At 38.6% G+C, this 22,052-nt stretch overlaps 1 protein-coding gene across 1 annotated transcript in view; it reads left to right on the top strand.

The window, feature by feature from the left end:
• chrna8 (cholinergic receptor, nicotinic, alpha 8) overlaps positions 1-22,052 on the top strand; it is a 64,894-nt gene that overhangs the window by 2,293 nt on the left and 40,549 nt on the right. Inside the window, exon 2 of the mRNA XM_084715856.1 lies at positions 14,555-14,694. Within this exon, the coding sequence (XP_084571982.1) occupies positions 14,555-14,694 (140 nt within the window). The remainder of the gene's footprint in view (positions 1-14,554; positions 14,695-22,052) is intronic.

The raw sequence follows: 22,052 nt of genomic DNA, 5'->3' as shown, positions 1-22,052 counted from the left end.
AACAACATCTAACTGTACAAGAAAATGATCAATAAAGTAAATTAAACTTGTAAAAAAGAAAAGAAGGCTACATGCAAAAGAAAACAATTTAAAATACTCATCAACAGTTGGTTTAAACCAAGATCCAGCCTCTCACTGGACAGATACCCAATCATGTTTGAGGTAAGGTTGTCTTAAGTATCGAAGTATCAATATTTCTCAGTAACTTAAGTTTAAAAATAAAACAGTACTAACATTTAATCGTACTGAAAGAGCCACGTTTATTAAAAAATATCTAAATGCTTTGTTATGACCTTAGTTCAGCTCAGTCTTTGGCCTAAATTTTTGCCTCACAACATAGCATAACATAGTGTTCAGTTCAGCTTGTTCATTTTAAAAAAAGAAAAAAAAGTAGTATTTTGTCTGCCTAAGATATTTTTCTCTCTTTGCTGTGGTATTGAAAGTATCGAGTGTCCCCCCACACCCCCTCTAGAAGCGCCCCTGATGACAGCATAATGATGCCCCACTGCTAAACAAATTCAAGAGCACTTGCACAGACACCAAAATGAAGTCAGACATCCCTCATCCCTTATCACCATATGTAAACATCTTTGAAACGTCTAGGAAAATCACTGGAGTGCAAAGTTCCAAGTAGATTTCTGCCTCTTTTATCTCTTAGTGAAGAAGTGAAGGCTTTCCTTCTTGTGGAGTGATTGGTGTCCCCACTTCACACTGCTAACAGTTTCTAGGACAACATTACAAGAAGGGCTTCCAAAAGTACAAGCTGACATATTCCCTGATGTTCACATAATTAGCTCTTTGTACTGTTATGTCCAGACACAGTCCCTCCAATTAGTTTATATGGGTACAAATGTGGTCTGGATACAGTCTTGTCATTGCTCACTTGAACATGTGATTTGGCAGTTTGGTTGTCACAGATGTTTTCAACAGCATTTGCTAATGAGAGTTTTTCATATGGAACAAACTAGGAAACACTTGACTATAGTAAAATTACTGCACTCTATAAAAGTGGTGGAAAGATGAATTTAAAATGGACTTGTTGTCACTGCTCCAACGTGCGTATTGCTCTTCAGAAATAAAAAATGTGAGTCGCAGTTTCAAACATGCAGACTGAATTGGTTCCTGCTGCGAGTCTTTACATATGAGCAAAATGATTTGCAGCTGATTAGGAAAGATCCTTGTTGAAAGTGTCAGCTCAGAAGACAGTATTTGCGTTGGTTCTCAAACTGCGGTCCAGGGACCAACAGGGGTAGATGAGCAGGTTTGTAGGGGGTCAGCAAAAGATGGAATAGAACATTTTAACTTGTATTTTTAACTTAAACTTTAGAAGTTGAAAAAGCACAAGAAGAAATAAGCTTGACAGCTTTGATAGATTACAATTTTTAGTGATCCCAGTTTGACCATTCAGTCTTGATGCTCTTGCATAACGACTTTATTATTCCCAAACCTCAACATAGAAATATTATTCCTGAAGATGAAATCCTCTGTAATTCAAATTCAAAATCTCTTATCGAGGACTTTGACATAAAAAGTTTAGAAACACCTGTTGTATAGCTTTTAATGCAAATGCATGTAAATAAAAATCACACTGGAATAAAGTAATGAAATGAACTGACTCAACACTAATCAATATTTCTGTATAAGAACAGATATGATAAGAATATAATAATAATTAAATACAAAAAAGGATAAAATAGAAACTATACAAGAGAGACTAAACTCAAAATAGAGGCAATAGCAGTACACATACAGTACCCACATCTAGTGTTGCACTTGGACTTTTTATTTTACATATTAATATTGAGTATGTAGTTTATAAGGGTTTCTCGTAGAGGCAAACTTGATAAATTATTCTCATTTCACTTTGCAGTTTCTATTGGCTCTACTAAGTTTTTCAGTGTCTTTCAGGTCATACTTTAGTGTTATTGGGCCTGCTATTTTACTGTTTTGGTTCAGTTTTACCATTGTCATCAAAGTCATCTCCAGGTGTATCAGGTGTCTGCTCTGCACCAAACAGGACAAAGACAAAGTTAGTGTCTAGCTGGTGAATGTAGAAGAGCATATAGCAGCTACAAAATTCTATCAGTATTTCCCTCAGGAGTTGGTAGAGACCAAAACAGAGGTAAAATGAAAGTGAATATTGGACTTGCATTAATCAGGTGGCAAGTGTTTGCTAACATGTTTGACAACATGTGTTGTGTTTACGGCCTGTTGGATTTCTCACAAGTAGCCATAAAATTATGCAGTTTAAGGAAAAGTTTTGAAAACAAATAATACTGAACCGTAACATAAATTAACCATTCTTGTTAATGTGAAGCAAATACAGTATTAGAGATGCACCAATCGACTGGCCAGAGACCGGAACCGGCCGATTTTCAGCATGACCGGCCCTGACCGGTGACCGGCCACGTCAGCATCACATATCCGATTCTGTGCCCATCATTGTCACACACGAGTTCTGCACGATGGTCACGTCATGCATGCAGCAGACAAACTGACCATAATATCACCACAGCACTGATCACAGCTACACACTCAGACACATGCTTGCTTGAAGCTGGTGTCAGTGACAGATTCCAAGAACAGGATAAAGAGAAAACAGACAGTCTACAACAAGACAGAGCAGCTGACAATGTCGCAAAACAGCCGTAAACTCATTAGCTCTTCAGGCTAATGTTAGCCAGCAGCAGACTGGTCTTCACAGAGGGACAGTTAAAATCTCACCTCTTGTTCTGGCTGAAGAATAAACAACCTGTGTTGATGTGTCTCCTCAAACATTTCTCATCCAGACTCGTTTAACTTCTATGTCTGTTTGTCTCACGACAAAGTTTTACTGCAGCAAATTGTTGCGTCGTGTCTGTCTCTGGTTTGTTTACATCTCTCTCATGAGATTGCGTTCCCCCATTCATAATCTTAATATAAAACTATAATAAGGCCTGGTTGTAACCTGGAGGACTTTGGAGAAAATTTAAATAGTATTTAATGAATATTTAACAGTTAGTGTTTTATTATCAACATCCAGTTTAATTTTAACAAGAAAAGTTGCAAAAATATTTATGAATGCTGTCAATTACAGTTCTTAGAAAGACTGAAAATTGGAATCGGCAGGTCAGACCCTTCAAAATAATTGGAAATCGGATTCGGACAAGAAAATTGAAATTGGTGCATCTCTATACAGTATGTAACCAGGAAATCTTGCATAATGCATGAGAATACTCTGCATTTAAGAATCATGTTTGTGTGTTGTCCTGGGTCAGATCAAATGCTCCTTGAAACATATTTGCACAAGTTAACAAAGTGACCTTGCTGGATATTCTTGAGGAAAGTAAGTCGACCTGGTCAGATTCTGTTTTACTGTCTTTTTGCTGCTGAGATTATGGATATGTATCGATCTCATACAGTTATCAGTGAACCAGCTGCTTTAATGTGATTCGATTTTAAACTTGTCCAAGTCTCCTTGATGTTCAGAAGGCCTGAGGCTAATCAATATTTAATCTGTCTCTGTGGTGGGATAGTCCTTGTGAGTGTTGTCATGTACTTGAGTTGAATTGTATCTAGTTTCTGGTAAATTCCTTCATCGTATTGCAGCTAAGACCCAAACAGTTGCCTGTTGGTACTTTTCTATAGCTAAGCATAGCTTAAAATGAGAAATATTCCAAATGGATGCCATAATAACACATCTAATATGATAATGAGAAGAATGCATTATTTGCACCAACAACATTAGTGTAAAAAATGATAGGAGCATCCATCAATGAAAATGTGATCATGTAGAGATGCAGTAGCTACAACAACAACATGTAAAGCCTTTAAAAGTGCACTGCAAGCTGCACATGGCAACCTGTATAAAATAAAAACTGCCTGGAGGTTTATGTTTTATCCCATCAGCTACTGGCCTTTGAAACGAGTTGTAATTTAATGTAACAGCCCCCCTTTTCAGTGCCTTCTCTCAAATGGTCATGGTGACAACAGTCCACTGTGTCTTTTATTTATTGTGTATTTATTGCTGTTTATTTTGACTACTGGCTGTAAACCAGACTGCCTGTTGGGGATTTAAAATACTCTAATCTGGCATTCTCCTACTGTCCTCAAATGTCTCTCTTAGTGGGAAGTCAATATTGCTGTGAGCAGCAAGCTGTTAGGGTTTGCCTTCCAGCCCTTGAAAGCTCTAATATGGGGCACATTAAGATGGGAAAAGCCCACATTAGGATTTTGCTCAGTTGTGTCAAATTTTGTTTCAGCTGCTCTCTACTTGCACAAACAGTTTCCTTAACATGACATGCTGAGAAGCCACGGTCGGTAATGTTACATTATCTGAATTTAGAACATGCAAAGTGTGTGTATGCCATGGTCAGCCAAACAAAATAGGTCTCATGTTGTTATTATTTAATGTTGGTTGCATATCAGTGTTTATGTTAGGTATTAACTTGCTTCTTGGGTGATCCAATCATAAGTAGACAGCTTTAAGTAGAAGTGTAAATGGAGCCAAGATGCACCGAGGAAGCATTGGGATAAAATCGCTCAGATCATGAGTGGTATGTGAGAGATATTGTGACCAGGTGACTGTCATGTTAGGTCCAGATTCCAATGGAGGCTCCCAAAACTCTGATCACACTGCCAAACTAGGTAGTGTTGATCAAATATGGATCAAGATTCTGTTAATACATTGCCTATTTCTTTTTTAAAATGTTTTCAGGAACATATTTTAGTGCACTTTTTAGCTATAATAAGGACAAACACAGACTCACATGCACTTCTGTCTATTCTTACTGTATATTCACTAACAGTTACTGGGGCCACACTATCAGTGTGAGTTTTTGTGACTTGATGCCCCAGTGTCTCAGCTGATTTCACAGCTCTTCCACTGTTTTTTTCTTCTCCAAAAGTTGTTTAGATACCAATGTGTTTTCTTTAGATTCAGATTTGGCAACAGCAAGTGAAATGTTGTGCACATAACCAGTGATGGGTTACATCTTGTGCCTGGTATGAATGGCTGGAAAATCACTGGAATGTTAAAGTTTTACAAAGAGCGAGCGAGAGAGCAAGCAGTAGAGAAAGGAAGTGTGCAAATATGGACAGAAGTGTTGACAGTGCAATAATGTAAGCTTTCTTGGCCTGGTGTTACTCTACAATTATGTTAATTAATTAATTCATTCTATGATTTACATTGCAGGCTAGAGTCTATGTTAACAGTGACAAACAGCTAGATCCATGTTATACACTCATTTCCTCTGTGTTTTCTTTGTGCAGCTGTTCATGTGCTGTCTCTCGCTATAGAAGCCCTTTTCTGCCGATGTGATTTATGGCCACCAAAATCCTAGAGCCTCCCCTGCTAACATGCACAGATAACTACATACACAGAGGGCCCATTCTCTGCTTAAGATGCCATTACTTCAATACATCTTTACATAGCAAACAGTTTGCTGACATATATTGAGTCTGAATGTTGTGTATCGCACCGTTAAAAAAAAACAAACACATTTGGTCTTTGCAAATAGAAATTATGTAGTTGTGTGTTTATTTGCATATAGAGTGGGGAAATGAGATCCAGTCACAAGTGATAACTCAAGATGCATGTGGAGACGCATTGTAATGCCAGGTGTGAACTGACGTACTTAGAGCTGTGAACTTGTGATTGGCTCACCCTAGACACATGTTAATACCAGGTGTGAACAGGCTCTTAGTGCATTGCATTTACTAGTTTTGTGGTTTTATTAATGGCAGGCCATAGTTAAATTGTCCACGTGTTACACTTAGAAAAAATCACACAAATTGCTTTTAGCCTGTAGGGAATGCACAGTTCAAATAAAATACTGTGGGTGACTTTGTGGACCTGTTTCACCTTTAAATGTTTTTATTTCATTTTGAAAATGAAACCTTTTTAAGTACAGAAACACTCAGATTTTAGACGTCAAGACCAGTTTTCTGTTTATGGTTAGTGCCACTCAACCAGTGAAACAGTTGTTTAAAATCTTTGGTTCTGGAGAAAATAATCCTTACAATGTGATGTGACCAGGGTGAAATCAGCTTAGGCTTTGAGACAAACTTTAAACAGAAAGCTTGTGTTGCAAACTGGAGCTGTGGAGTTTGAGTATCGCATTTTGTGATACTGCATTGATTTTCAAAACACTGTATCATGATATTGTGATTCATGTAAAGATTCGTGGAAGTGGTTAATTTTGTGTTGTATTTAAACCCCCGACCGCTAGATAGCATTGTTGTCACCTGTCTTCACTGTTCAGATTACCAAAAAAGTAAACTTCTTAAACTCAAATGTTATGGATATAGTTGTGTGTTCTTTATACTATGACAGTTTCTTAAAATTTGATTTAGAAAATATATCACCTTGCTTACGTATTGTAATATATCGCAATATACTGAATTGTAACTGCTGTATCATAATACGTATCTTTTCGTCAGATTCTTGCCAATGCACAGCCCTAGTAGGATCCGGTGTTTTTGGAGACTGAGTCATACCCGAGACTAAAAGTCAAGATATCCACCATCTTTATGGAAGTGCCACACTCAAAAGCTGGAGTACCTCTTTAAGGACAGGCTCTGAGATTGCTGAAAAAATTCTATGATTATGTCCAAATTGCAATCAGTCAAATGTATCCCCAAAGTTAAAAGGGCATTTTTGAATTTCACTGACCGTGAGATTTGATTTGGATTTAAACCGGAGAACACTTCATGTCAAACCTGTGGCAGGTTTTGTCTCAGTGAATTGTTACACCTGCGAGTGTCGTTGTCTGTGACAGGAAAAACGAGCACAGCATGGACACCATATCTGTAAAAATGATTTGGCTTTTAAGGGTGAACGACTCATAAAGTGAATTGCCTGTGTGTCTACTGCTGCGTTCTACCAGTAATAAAAGAAACCCTTTTTATATCTCTACAATATAACTGAGCTTTAATGATTGAGAATCAAATGAAGCCCCCAGTGGGCTCTGAAATGGAAATATGAGAGTGCTCTAATGCGATGAGAGAGATATATGGTAGCCATTTGAAATTGATAGATGCCTTCAGGCTACGTTAGGGCTCTGCCTGTATTGATATGTTCAGTGTATCTATTGAGGTTGTGGAACATGCTGCAAATCTTTCAGTGCTGGATTTATTGCTGAAAATTGAGAAAAACAACAGTTACAATCTGGGAGATGCAAGAGAGGATAGAAATGGAAGTACGCTTTGGCGATGCTGTGGAAGACTGGAGCAGGAATCCTGTGTACCAGAGGGAAGCTCTTAGGACAAAATGAATATTTTTAGGCTGAGGCTTTTGCAGGAAAATTAGAGGATAAGACCTCCCGTGGAGCTTGAAATGTCTAAAAATGTGTCAAATCAAGTCAAATGAGATTTTTAAGTTTTTGAAAATGGATGGTTGTCCATGCAGAGTCGCATCGCGTCTGTCCACTGAGCATGTCCCTGAAAAAGGATGATGTTATGGTTTGACACTGTAACCTTTGAAGGAAATAAATATCGAGCAGAGCAATCATATTCTGTAAACAGTGCATACGAGTGATGCTGCAGCCCGTCACCAAGCAGTGCAATACAAAACACATTGTTGGCACGTCGTTATATATTAACTTCTTCATTTCACAGTGCATCAGTGTTTATATTGCCTAACTGGGTAAATAAACAGGACCAACTCTTACCTGCAAGTCTGCCACAGCTGGCCAGAAGATTGCATCTAAACAGGAAATGCATGCTTGAATTAATTCATTAATATGCGTTTCAATTGAAGTGAATGGGAGACAGAGTGAAAATTTGCAGGGCAGAAGTGTAATTTGACCTCACCATGTCTCTTCTGCTAAATTTATTATTGCAATATAGATACAAAAAGTAGAATTTTTACTTTGTATTACTACTGTGTACTCACTCACTTCTCAATCCAGAGGCAGATTCTGTATTTATATCTTTCACTAGGACTCTGTTGGTTTTGTTAATTAATTTTAGGGTGGGTTTCAAAGTAAATTCTTGAATTATGTTGTTAATAAATATATTATGAATAATACAATTGTTTGACAAATTTTATTTAGCATTACTAAATATGAAACATTTTCAATAAGTGGTAGAATGTATTATTGAGGCTATTTTGCATTGATATGAATGCAGGTTCACAGATTTTGGCTTGTCCTTTGATTTTCCTCGGGCACAAAAGGTTTGAAAACAGCTGCTCTAACTCTACAGGGAGACATTTGCAACTCAGTGGTGCTTATCTTTGCCTTACAAAGCTTGGCGGTTTTGAAATGTGTTGCTGAATGTGGTTGAAAAACACACATTTCTTTCAAAAATACCAAACATTTGATGGTAAAATTCTTGAGTTTGATATTTCTGCTGCTTGTGTTCATCCTAGATTTTAATAAACTAAATATCTTTGTTTTTTGTGTTAGATGGATAAATCAATACATTTAATGACAACACTTCAGTTTGCTGATGTTTCATCGACCACGTGATGACTCAAGAAATTAATCGGCAGATTAATGTTGGATTCCCTAAACTGAGTAACGCAGGAGCAGAGGTGTGGACCCGAATCACTTGACTTAGACTCAAGTCAGACCCGAGTCACAAATGAGATTATTTCAACACCAGTGACTCGTGACTTCACCTGGAGCCTTTTGACTTAAAAGTAATTGATACCATACACAAAGCCCAAATATTCAAAAGTATGCTAAAAAAGTATGCCATAAATTTCTTGCCTTCATATCCTGAATCAACTAATGTTAACACTGTTCATTCTCAGCAAGTTAACATTTAGTAACAGAGCCTCCATTCATCGTGCTTTGTTCCTCTTCCACTTCACTTTTTGTCTGTGTAGAGTTTGTACATGAACAAAATTATCCTTGGTATCATTTTTTTTTTTTTCAAACTAGAGGTTAGTAACATAATGTTACTTCTTCAACTTGATTGGATACTCTCAAATTGGTCCAAACAAAGTGGAAAAGTAGTTCTTAATTTGGGACTTCAGTTTGCATTTGAGTGCAAAGACTTGAGACTATCTTGAGACTTGCAAAACAATGATCTAGTCCCACCTCTGCGTAGGAGTGGAGAATTTTATTTATTGATTTATTCATCAGCTACTGCATGCACACACACAGTTGCAACTGCAAACACATCAAAAAGACTCGAGGGAGAGATGGTGTGAAAGCAGTAGAGGGAGGATGCAGACAGGCTGCAGTACAGTACTTGCTGCCAGGGCTGCACAATATAATGAGACAGTAATCCGGGCTTCCTTAAAACCCTTTTGACCTCTTTTAACGTGTCAGGTCACACTCTGCCAAGTACAGTCCACTGGGGCTGTAAACTGATGCTGAACAAGCGATGAGCTATCTGCTCTTATCCCTCACAACAATCTTGTGACAGCACTTTTCTTGGAGTCTTTTATGAGAACAGGGGTTTTGAGTTCTGTCCCTTTCATTTATATGCTATCATGCAACATCTGTGGAGTACCTTTCAACAACAAGGTAATCATACCATACCATAAGACATTAAAGACATACTGATTTACTTTGATTTTTCTTGTCTGTCAATGCTTGTAACAAAAGCAGGGTCGGGGTTAGATTTAGGAAATGTCTCTTCTTTGTAACACCAGAAAGAAAACAGAAGACAAAAAGACTTCTCCTGTTTCTGTTGGCAGGCTTGTGCAGGAAAAACAAACACACAAACACTTTGTGGCAAAACAATGGGATAACTAGTACAATATAGTATACCTGTGCATGCTTGGCAAGCCTTGCGATGTTTTGAAATAAAGTTCAGTTTTACATAAATCATTTCAAACTGAGTCAAAGCCATGACTATGAGAAAAAGCTTAAATTTAAACATGGAGCTGGAAATGTTTTTACTTCTTTCAACACCTTTAATGAATAAATTCCAGTCAGTTATGACAGATTGTGACAATTTGCTGCTACTGCAGGACTTGCTTGACCTTGCAAAACAAAAAGAATCTTAGTCTAGAAACATAATTAAATGTTTATTGATCCACACAAAATAAAATTATTTCATTTTAAAAATACTGATGTGACATGTGAAAACGCCAAAGATATCTTCATGTAAAAGGGCCACAATGGTTGGCGTTCAAATGATAGTTGTCTGCATATTATTTAGCTAAAGCAAATCAACATCTGTTCAATTTCATGTTCAATCCATAGAGAAGTGAGTATTTGTGTGTTCATAACAAAAATCTTTAAAGAGTAATTTAACTCAAGCCAGAAAAGCAGTGTGTCACTGCCCTCTCTGCCTGAAAGTCTCAACTAATCACACTACTGATGGGTGTGATCAGAGGTGAGCTCTGTTACTCCTGTAACTACACCCAACAGTGATGCTGTAGTAGACTGACACACATTGAAGTATACTTCTTCATCATTATAGGAAGATTAGAAGTTAATTCACTGGATGTCAGCAAAACTATTTATGTGCTGATATGCAATATCAGTTTTGTTGTGGGTTGCAGAGTTTTGGAGATATCGGCCATAGATGAAACCAGATGGCACCAGTCCTGTGGTGCTCAAAGAATATGTTTGAAAAACTCAATAATGTCTCTTTCCAGAGATCATGCCTCAGTTACTCGAAATAATCCACACACCTTTTCATGAGCAGATTCATGTTGGAAATTTCTTTCTGCAGTAAAATCTACCTGAACTACTTTAGAATCTACCAAAACTTTTTTTTTTCTATAAGAAAGAAAGTAGTTCCTACATGAAACTGCTCACAACAGAATTATCTTGAGTAACCGGTTCATTATTTTTGAAAAGAGACACTGAGTTTGAATTTTCCAGACATATTCTTTTGGTGTTTTGAGAACCACAAGCCGAGTGCCCTTTAGTCCAAATCATCATGCAAGCAATCCCATGAAGAATGTGTTCATTAGAGTACAGATCTCTGTCAGGCAACCCAGAAAGAATGCACCCCTTTTTAATCACCATCATTTTGATTAGTAACTGAAATTTAATTTGATATTTTTGTCAGTAACTGTAATGGATGATAATTACATTTATTTTGCAATATAATTACAAGTAATTAGTTACATGTAAATTGTTACTCTTCAGCACTGTTAGTATATGTTTAGATATTTGTGTGAAATTTTGTTATAATTACCATATGAGTTCTTGAGTTTTGGTCAAAAACATGTTTTGTGACGTCACAGTGACCTTTGACCACCAAAGATTTGTTCATACTTGAGTCTAAGTGGACATTTGTGCCGAGTTTGAGGAGATTTCCTCAAGGCCTTCTTGAGATATCATGTTTACATGAATGGGAAGTGGCTGTCACTGCATGGAAGCATAAAAACAAGGTTTATCAAGGTTTTTTAAAAAAGTGTAAAGCACAGAGGTCCTTCAGCATACAGTTATGAATGTGCACAAAAAATATTAGACTGATCGGTCAGTAATATGTGATATCAACTGCAGACAAGCTCCAAGTCGGTTGGCCATGCATCCACACGTGCAAGCAATCCCATGATCCCCACCAGGTTATAGAGATAAAACTACGTTCATCAGTACAGTATATTAGCAGATATACACAAAGCATTGCATGACTACAACCTTGATAAGTCCATGTAAATCATTCAGTGCATATTAATAAGAATTAGACATACAGAGAGAATGGTGAGTAAGAGAGACGTTACATAACTACTGAACTACTGACATGGAGCATCACATATGGGACACTGTAGGGATAAACATGCAATGCGCAGAAAGCTGCCCCATGCAAAACAAAGCCCATTCTAATAACAGACACACAGCCTGAGGACGCACTGTGTAGTCTGCCGTACCAGTTAGCAACTCATTCTGTCCAAGGAGGTTTTGTAAGATGTGTGTCTCACTTTGCTTTTGGGATGCAATGTTAAAATGGAAGCGCTGGTCATTAAATTCACCCCCCGGTCACTGTCGTCTGCCTCCACCCCAACCAGGCACATGCTGCAACACCAACATTGCTGATAACGAAAAAACGAAAAAAAAGGGGAGAGAACAGCTCTCATCTGCCCGGGCAGACGAGACAGACAAGGCCAGCAAGGTCACGAAAACTTTGCCTCATCAGTAAAACTTTTTTAGTTTGCCTGTGCATTTTTCTGAATCAAACTTGGGGCTATTTTTTCGTATCTTGCACTGCACTGAAGCTGCACTGTCATTTCATTCTACCTTTTAATCTGCCCTATTCCATTTTAGCGTTTTTTTTTTAATCTTCTATTTCATTTTATTTTGTTTTCCTATTTATGTGTCTTTCTATATTGCTTTGTGTTTCTTTTATATCTTTTTAATGCCTTATGTAAAGCAGTGTGGCTTGGCTTGTTGTTGAAAGGTGCTACGTCTCACAAATTCCTCAGGACTTACTGTACTCATCTTCTCCTGTCTCAGGAGGTAGAGAGTGTTACAACTTAAAGAATGAGAAAAATGACTGTAGAAAACAGAAACATCCTGTATTAGTTGAAAACAAAGGAAACAGTCAGGTTGGAAACAGACTGACTCAGATAAATGAACTATTAAATATTAACTTCAGTATATTCCAGGTCTCCACCCATTTACAGATGTGTTGATTTTTACAGTGTCTCTGTGACAGAGCTCTTTATTGTTAAGCTCAATTCTGCTCAGCTTGTTTTTGCTTGGCTCGCTTCACTCCATCAACTCTCAGCACTTTTGCTGGCTGCCATTCTGACCCATTATGCAGATTCCCCTGTGACGCCAAGATTTAGGGGTGCCCCATCTGACACTCGCCAACACCTTCACACCCAAACACGCAATGAGCTGTCTTTGTTTGTTTTTGCCTCATTAGCTAATTAGTCATTCACTCAGTCATTGTCGGTGCGCTCACGTCTCGGTTGTCACTCAGTAATTGCTGGAATATGTTGAGACAATGTCTAATTTGGACAGGGGTCACTGGGGAGATGCAGACTGAGACCTTTTCAGTTCTGGCTGAGATGAGACACTGAGGAGTGATGGAGTCTGAAACTTTTGTGAATGATGTTCTGGTGGCAACCTTGGCATGAGACTTAAATACCAATTTTTAGGTAAATATGGCATCTTTCAAGTTATTCTGATGGCCTGTGATTTTGCTTGAAGAAAAATGAGGCAATCCTGATCGGTGCAGTCATTAGCCCCATTAACATGGTGTAAAAAACACCCACCAACATCTGGCATACAATAGCATACAATCAGCATTCATTTCCAGGTCAAATGACTCTGCAGTCGGTATTTCTCGGCTCCAGCAGTGATGAAAACATGACACCCAGGTGAACATGCTAATTTTCAACACTTTTCCAGCAGAGGCAATGAAGAATCACCTCTGTCAGTAAATACTGCAACTTTTGTGCCTCTTTTTCACATACATGCATTGGCTTGGCTTGTTTCGTAACCCTACACAGCTGAAAGTGATAATGAAACAGTAAAAATGAAACTGAAACCAGAAAATATTAACAGTGGTGCAGGAGAGTCACTAAAGGTCAAACCACAGAGATTCAGTTAGAAGCCACAAAGTTCTGAGAGCTGAACGCACCGACACACAGAAGCAAAAACATCTTCTTTTATGCTCTCCTGTACAAACATGACTTGAGTCTCAGCTTTCCAGTGCACAGAAGGAAAAAACATAGAAAGACAAACTTATCTACTGGCAAAGGGAAAAGAGTCACTCGCCTGTTTTTATCGGGTTTAGCTGTGGAGGACAAAAGACTTTCTTAACACATAATGGCTTTAAATTGGGTGGAACTTTTCTCACAGTTTTCTCATTTCAGGTTCTCTGAAAAGGTCGAGGGACCCTTAACTGAAATTACTTGGATTTAGGGTTATGAAATCATTTTATTTGTTCTTTGAAATAATGAAAATACAGCACCAACATATCTCAGGATTGTGTGTCAAGAGGTTGATGATTTCTTTACATGTCTGCGCTGCCTTGTGTGAGATAGACTCTGCTAATATGCACTCAGTTAAAGCTTACTGTTGACAGAAGTATTTGTGAAAGAGAAACACTGCTACCTACCTCAATGACCGACTGGGTTTCCTTTTGCATCAGGGACTGCACTATAATATTCATCCCTGTTAAAGATGGATGCCTTGTTGTTTAGTGTAAACCTCTTGATGAGGCCTAATGAAAGCACGAGAGACAAAACGAAAGCACAGTCAACACAATTAAAGTTCACTGAGTTAATAATGTGCTCATTATGTTCAGCATATTGTGACTTAATCAGGATTTCTTGAGGGATTTGGTGCCGCGTGAACAATGTTGGAAATAATTGCAATAATGGCGTTGATTAGATTACAGGCATTAAGTGGGAGAACATTCTGAGAATGCTTTATTGAAGTGCTGGGTTGATTGAGTCTTTGTTAAAGATGTAAACAGCAGAATTTAAATTTGTCTGTTCCTCCCACCATTTTGTTCTTACTTTCTTCTTTCTCCATCTCTTATACTGTTCTTACAATTATTATTTTACTCTTTGTCTCCCTGCTCTGCTCTCCTACAGCTTCCATCTTTCCTCTATTTCATCCTTCCACTAGTCTCACTGATGCTTTTCATCTCCCTCTCTTCCTAATTCTCTTCTCATTTTCGTTGTGCAATCCTCTTTCCACTCCAGGTTGCCATGGTGGTGTATATCAAAGGAAGCTGTACCACGACCTCATGGTAAACTACAATCGGCTGGAAAGACCTGTCCAAAACGACTCTGCACCCATCGTGGTGGAACTCGGCCTCACACTGCTACAAATCATCGACGTGGTGAGTGCGTTTTTAAGACAGGCAGAAAAAGTTTGGGGATGTGTGTGTGTGGAGTGAGTGAGAGAAAGTTGAGTTGAACACTCTTTGTCAAACTTTTTTTCACAGGATTGTTTTGTTTTGTTTTGTTTATGTTTAAGGTGTTCCATCTGATTTATCTTCAGTGACTGTGGTGCATACTAATTCATATAGTTTGCAGTTGCTACACTCCATCTTCCTCTGAACTTAAAAGTGTTATTCTACCAGTGGCAGCACCCAACAGAGTGAAAATATTTGTCTTTGAAAGAGCAAGTTCTTTGTTTTTCGACTTGATCCTTTTTCATTTGTTGGCAATACAGGCCCTTCGTCCTTTGCTGCATTCAACAAGAAAATTCAGTCTCAGTGTTGAGATTTGCACTCTCACTTTTTTGTCCCTTTTTCCTTCTGAGCTGCTCCCCATTCTCCATCTTTCTCCCTTTTTTTCCCATTCTGATCAGAACTGTTGTCATGTGTCACCTTTAAACGAATGGTTCAACATCTTTGGAAATATGTTTGTTTGCTTTCCTGCTGAGTGAAATGAGAAGCTCACAACCACTTTTGTATCTGTCAAATACATTAAATAGAAAACTACAGCTAGAAATTGGTTAGTTTAGTTTAATGTGATAACTGAGGAGTAAAAACATCAGTTTGAGGTTTTACAGAGGTTTTTGTGCTAGACTAGCATCTCTCAGTGGGGGTGGTACCACTTCTTTCTTTCTTTTTTTTTCTCTGCAGCTGCATATAATTTGTAGCGACTTTTCTCTTCAGTGTTATAAAACAGTTTTTTCTTGTGAATCTTTGATTACTTCTCTCTGGGAGAAGACCAGACTGCACGCTTCTCCTTGCTTTCCAGAAAACATATCTTGTTGAGCAGGAATTCAGCCACTTTCTTCACATGCAGTCCAAATACTTGTGCACTTGGACTAGGCTGCCAACTTCACACCTAATGACTGAAAGTAATTTTTCCACAGTGAAGAAACTGGCAGAAAAGACTAAGTTTATGGCTCATACTGCCTTTCAAAGCAATTTAGAATGTTTGAAAGTTAAGATAAATGGCCTCATAATATAGGATAGCCAACATATCCTTCTGCTTTTTCCTTGGTAGCTTGGTCTTGTTTGCCACTGGAACAATTAATAAGAATGCTTCTTCTCTGGCATGTCTGATTGGTTGGTGATTTTGATCAGTGAAGACCTGAAATTTGAATTTGGAATTCCTGTTGCATTTGTGTGGCGGCACGGTGGTGCAGTGGTTAGCACTGCAGCTGGCTGGGGCAGGGCCTTTCTGTGCGGGTTACGGTTAGGGTCTGCATGCATGAACTGGTGACTTGTCCAGGGTGAACCCCGCCTCTCGCCCAGTGTCAGCTGGGATAGGCTCCAGCCCCTCGCGACCCTTTGGGAATAAGCGGTTACAGAAAATGGATGGATGGATGTTGCATTTGTTTGACACGATTTTAATATAATTTCTATTCACATAGCTTTTTGGTCCATGGGAAACTTATGATATTCCAAATGTCAAGTTAAGTCAAATCTTTCATTTGGCATTCATTGACCTGCTTTTTAATGAAATAAAAACAAACTAAACAATAATAAGGAACGGTAATATCAGGGAAGACAGCCCACAGTTTATTTGTTGGGGCAGTAAGGTACCTGGATAATGGAAGTGGGGAAATAACAGGTTTGTGGACTTTTAAATAACATGTAGTGCATATGCCAAAATCCAATTTTGTGTGGAGGTGATATGCCGTTCCTTCCCATTAACTTCTGTGGTTGTGTTATTTGTGTGCAGATTGAAGAGAGAGAGTTGTTGGTACATTTGCTGTTTGGGGTGAATCATCAATGTAGACTGTACAAAAGGTTCAGTAGTAAAATGTGCACAAACAGCACAAGGTGAAAATTAGCTTCTGAGCATTCTGTCTTAACACACCTCTTGACTCCAAGATGTCACTGCACCCAGCCAAGAAATGGTGGAGCATACAGCTCCTTGTAAAACCACAACATGGTGTTTTTACACTTTGATTTTTGTACAGATTAAAGATTAAAATTAATCAGTGAGGTTTAGAAGTGTTGGCAGGAGCTGTTGTTTTTTTGCCCTCTTTCCAACAGTTAGATGAGAAAAATAATACCGCTCTCAGATCAGATCACAGTAAAAAAAATATAGCTGGAGCAGCAGCTGGTTAGCTTAGCTTAACACAAAGAATGGAGACAAGTGGAAATAGCCAACAGGGCTCTGCCTAAAAGTAATAAAACCCACCTGTCAACACATCTAAAGCAAGACTCAAGGAAGTTACTAAAGAAAGAAGATCGATTTTTAGAAATTTAGTTTCCAGTCTTTCTGCTAAGCTAAGCTAACAGGCTGCTGCTGCAGACTTATCAAGAGCAGATAAGTCTATTTCTGAAAATGTCAAACAGTTCTTTTACACATTTTTACCCTTTCCAGTACAAAGGTTTCTTTTTCTTCTTATTCATGTTTAACATATAAATTGGTTTCTTAAGAAAAAAGTTTGGTTTGCAACATCAGTTTTTATGCATATGTCCTACATTTTACACAAACACAAACATACACAAACATACCCAGAAACACACAGAGACCCCATTTATCTCAATGTGGCCACAATCCTCCCATTCATTCTTTTTCATGTCAAACCTCAGCTCTTAAATCGACACTTCTGTGGTTTGGGCAGATTTTCTGTCACATCTCATTTTCTGTTTTGTTCCTTGTGCATTGCTGTGTGTTTCATCCTGTTCCACAACTCATGCACCTATCTTCTCTCAAACCCACACATAACCTCCTGCCTGTTAGCCCCACCACACAGCCGATGCACTCATCCAAAAAACCCAAGCCGACACCCCGTCACATCCCTGAGCCAGCCCTGTCACAAGACATGTATGTCTTTTCTCATGATAACTGCATGGTGGTAAGAGCCGTAAGCTGGACTGTAATATAAGATTCCCATTCTATTATTAATGTGGGCAAGTCTCCTACAGCACATCAGAAACAGCATTTGAATGTTTTCTTGGAGCCTGGAAACAGACGAGAGACGCAGAATCAAGAGGCAGGACGGTCTCCAGAGAGAACATATGGTGCTTTTCAAATACAATGTGACAAAAAGATTAGATGGTTTAATTCAAAAGTTTAATAATCTGGTGTTGATTTGAAAACTTACAAATTATGTGTTGTGAATAAATTATTGTTGTAGTGTCTTGTTGAAATATTGAATGTGTTGTTTGTATATGTTATGTTTTCTATGCATTTTTATATATTTTATGCACAGCATAACAGTAGGCAGTTTGAGAGAGGGATAAGTCATCTCCATCCAACTTCATGGCAAAATGACAAAAATGCATACCCCTTGTTCACCTGCCATCCCCCCTCTCCATCTCCTAGCAGAAGAAACAGTGCAGGAGCAAAGCGGTTGTTTAGTTGAATACGTCTAGTCTGCCTGACTAATTGATTCTCTTTCTGGCTGAAGTTTGTGCCTGTTGGTGTCACTGGCCCGGACCATGGCTCTGAAATATCAGGAGCCCAACTGTGCTATGCACTGATAAATCCAGGGTGCTGTTCATGGTGCTGAAGTAGCACACAGAGTTGAAAGTGAGCTCTCCCAAGTCCCGCTCCTTTTTGGTCTGTGCTGCAATATCCCAGTACCCAGCAGACCCATTTTCTGTACATGTTTTTTTTTCCAGGATGGCGGAGGCATGTCTTACCCTACTCTGCCTGATTGACTTACCCTGATATTCTTACCCTAACCCTACCCAATGACATTCCTCATGCTTGAACCCACCCATAACCCACTCAACTGAAACAATCAAAGAGTCACAATTAACCTTGTTTGGAATTTGAATTGTCCTGTCAACAGTTTTACAGTAGACTGGTAGACTATGGTGAAAATACTCTTTTAGACAGAGTTGAATTTTTCACAGTAATACTGTGAGTGGCCACTGGGAAAAATTGTTAGCTGGGAAAAAGTTAGCTAATGTTAGAAAAATGCTAACATTATGTTATTAATGTATTAGCTGGCAAGTTAGGTAGTGTTTTGCTACAAAGCAAAGCACTAGCGAACTAGCTTTACCTAGCTATAGCTATAGCTACAATTGAGGCAGATTAGCTAGATAGTAATAGTGTTTTGCTAACATTAATTAACTTAAGATGCTACAATAAATATCATTTTCAGGCCCCTGAGCAACATCTTTTAAACACCTTTAAAATTTGTTTTTTCTTTTCAACATAGAGAAGCCTAGCACACGTTTATCTAAGTTCAGGAAACATGAAAGGGGAAAGATAATTGAGCTTCCAGAAGGGACATGACTTAGGAAGTGTCACTTGCACCTTTTTCTCCATCCTGCCCTTTTGTGAGTTTCATCTTGGATGTATAATATTCTCTAAACTATGTATATAAATACTCAATTCTGTACTGTATCATAGCCTATATACCTCTAGTAGTAAAGGAGTGAAAGGAGGTCTTAGAGACACACTGCTGCCTGTAGTATGCCCTTAATGTTTCTATAATCATTCAGTAGCTTCTGTAGTTCTGAAAACTGCCAGACCAAGCCACCTGTCTAACAACATATTTTAGGGGAGATATGATGATAGCTAGTTTTTACTATACACATTTGATGTAACCTGGGACTGAAGCAGGCAATGTGACGGAGAAAATTAACCTGCACTGACCGCAATGTGCACAGCTGCTGCGATTACATAATTTGAGGTGAGGTTTATACCGTCAAAACTACGGTGTGTTTTCAAAAATAAGCAGCAAATGCTGGTGCTGTGTGTGGGGGGTGTGATCCCACTGGGCCACCCCGTGTTAAAAATAAATGAATCACCAACATATACTCTGTGTGTGTGTGTTTGTTATGTATTGATGTTAACTACATTGTTAGCAGAGTCAATGCATAATAGATAAGTTGACCATGTGAATTAATGCTTACTGGGCAGCTGTAAATAATGTAAAATGGGTTGTGTGTGTGTGTGTGTGTGTTTGTGTAATGTGGCCTTTGATTCCTCCATCTGCTCTTGGGTAACTCTAACCAGGAAACTGGGGCAGGTCTGGGTTCATCAGCATGAATAATGACAGATACACAGACAGACTGACAGAAACAGAAAAGAGCACAGGACTGGTCACCATCCAGTGTGGGGAAAGGCCACCATACGCCGTATGTTGCTCGTAACTACGGTTCAGGGGTGAAATGATATTAAGTACACTTCAGTATTCAAGTGATGTACGTAAATACAAAATTTAGGTATTTGTCTTTTACTTGAGTGTTTCTATTTCATGCTACTTAAGTATATATACAAGTAATTTACCTGCTCCTTTTCAATTTGGATGGAAAAATCACACTTTTTCAATCCATTTATGCTGTAAAGTTGGACATCTCCGACTCGCTTTTGGAGACAGCCTTGAGTGGCCATCTGAGGAGCTGCAGTTTTTGGCACTTATACTCTGGCTTTAATTTTTCAGCCCCAGAGGTTGAACAAGGGGAAACAGTTAGCCTGACTCTGTGGAAAGTAACAAAATCCAGTAAGACCCATCGGTAACTTCCTGGGTCTCTGTGTATTGCTTGACAATCACTCAGAACCAAAATACAGTCCAGGCTCAAATGGCCTCTTTACACCAGGTATTATTATGTGTCTTGGGTGATCAGGTAACAAGTGAAGTATGTCAGTTCACACCTGGCATTATAGTGTGTCTCCAGATGTCTCTTGAGTGACCACTTATGATTGGATTTCACTTCTCTGCTCTGTATGTTAATTAATGCCAGGGCAATTTTGTCAATTAAATGTCCATTAGCGCCCATTTGGCTGTTCAATACGAAGATTCAACTCTTCATACCTTTTTTTTTTCAGTTGAGCGCCACACTAAACTCCTCCATCTACATATACCTCATGTTTTACTTGCACTGTCTGCAGCCTGGCTGGAGAGACACTCTAGGTTGTGCCAGGATTTTGTGACTGAACTATGAGCAGAACACACTTCTACTTACTCTGACTGTGGAAATCTGATGTTTTCACATCACAGATGACAAAAAAAGGCTTTAATGCCAGACTTGGAGAAAGTAAAAGGATGCATCCTGCTCATAGTTCAGTTGTAAAATCCCAGAGCACCACAGAGCATCTCTGCTGCCTGCTTTTTATGGCAATACGCTGTTTTTTAATGCCAAATTTACAAGAAGACACAAATGATTAAGAATTTGCTGCTTATGTTGGCAGGTAAGAGAGCCCAAATACCCAAGAGTTAGAGGATGAAATAATGATCTTTTTTTTATGATAAATCACAGTAAAATTTCTGATGATTAGTAATATCATTCCAACATCACAACAATATTGATAACTGTGATTATTTTGGTTGCCATAATTGTGATATGAATTTTTCATACTGTTTTTTCCCCTTAATACAGTTAACTAAATGCCACTATATTTAATGAACTATCCCTAGCCCTTTGATGTGACCCAGAACACACTGTACACACTCTGCTCACAGAATGTGGCCAAAAGCATCCCAGACCACCTCCGAATGTGGTCTGAGCAAACTTATCTACTTTCATACCAGGTGTCAACAGCATCAGAGAAATAAACAAACCTACAAAAGCTGTACCACAAGAGCTGTTGGTTCGCATGGCCTTTGCACAGTGTCGTTTTAGTTTGTTGTTCACAATGAGACAGACAGTAGTTTTTGAGAGACATTTCTCATTGTGTTCCTGCTAAACCTGCATTGCATCCTTTCTGCACACATTCTGTTGTGGTGCAGCAGAAATTCTGCTGAATCTGTTGAACCACCACGAGGGCATCCGGTTCATCCATCAAAGTGTCCTGTTCAAGATCTATTTTTCAGGGACACTGATCAAAATCTAAGGTGAAGCCAAGTGCAGGAAGCACAACGAAGGATTCCGAGATATGGTTCATGTTTTCAGGATTTCTTTTCTTCATTGTTTGTTGATTCAGTATCTTTGAAACACTGATCCTCTGATCTGGATTAAAAGAAAAGATGTGGGAAGTTATCCTCTTGTTCCCTGCTGGGGATGAAACTGGAAAAATTCCACAAATGAAAAGCCATTTCTGGAACAATATACACAGAGGTTTATAGTAAAGCACCAATTCATATATGTGACATGTTTTTGTCCTTGGCCATATGATATCAGATGACATGCAATAAAATACAGTTGAGGAGCTTTCACTGAATGCAAGTGTCCATCACTCCCTTGCCAGTCTGTTTAAAACCAATCAGAGCAGATTTATGAGGAGATTAGTGTTCATAGTGGGTGTGACAGGGCTGATACTGCCTGTTGCAGCTCAACGAAATCCCACAAAACACCACAAAAGAGAGGTCAGGCACAGAATAGAGCGA

Source organism: Lutjanus erythropterus, chromosome 3, assembly GCF_056507025.1.
Source record: "Lutjanus erythropterus isolate fLutEry1 chromosome 3, fLutEry1.hap2, whole genome shotgun sequence".
Lineage (NCBI taxonomy): Eukaryota > Metazoa > Chordata > Actinopteri > Lutjaniformes > Lutjanidae > Lutjanus > Lutjanus erythropterus.
The sequence above is the reverse complement of the archived record's forward strand: the minus strand, read 5'-3'. Positions and strand labels throughout refer to the sequence as shown.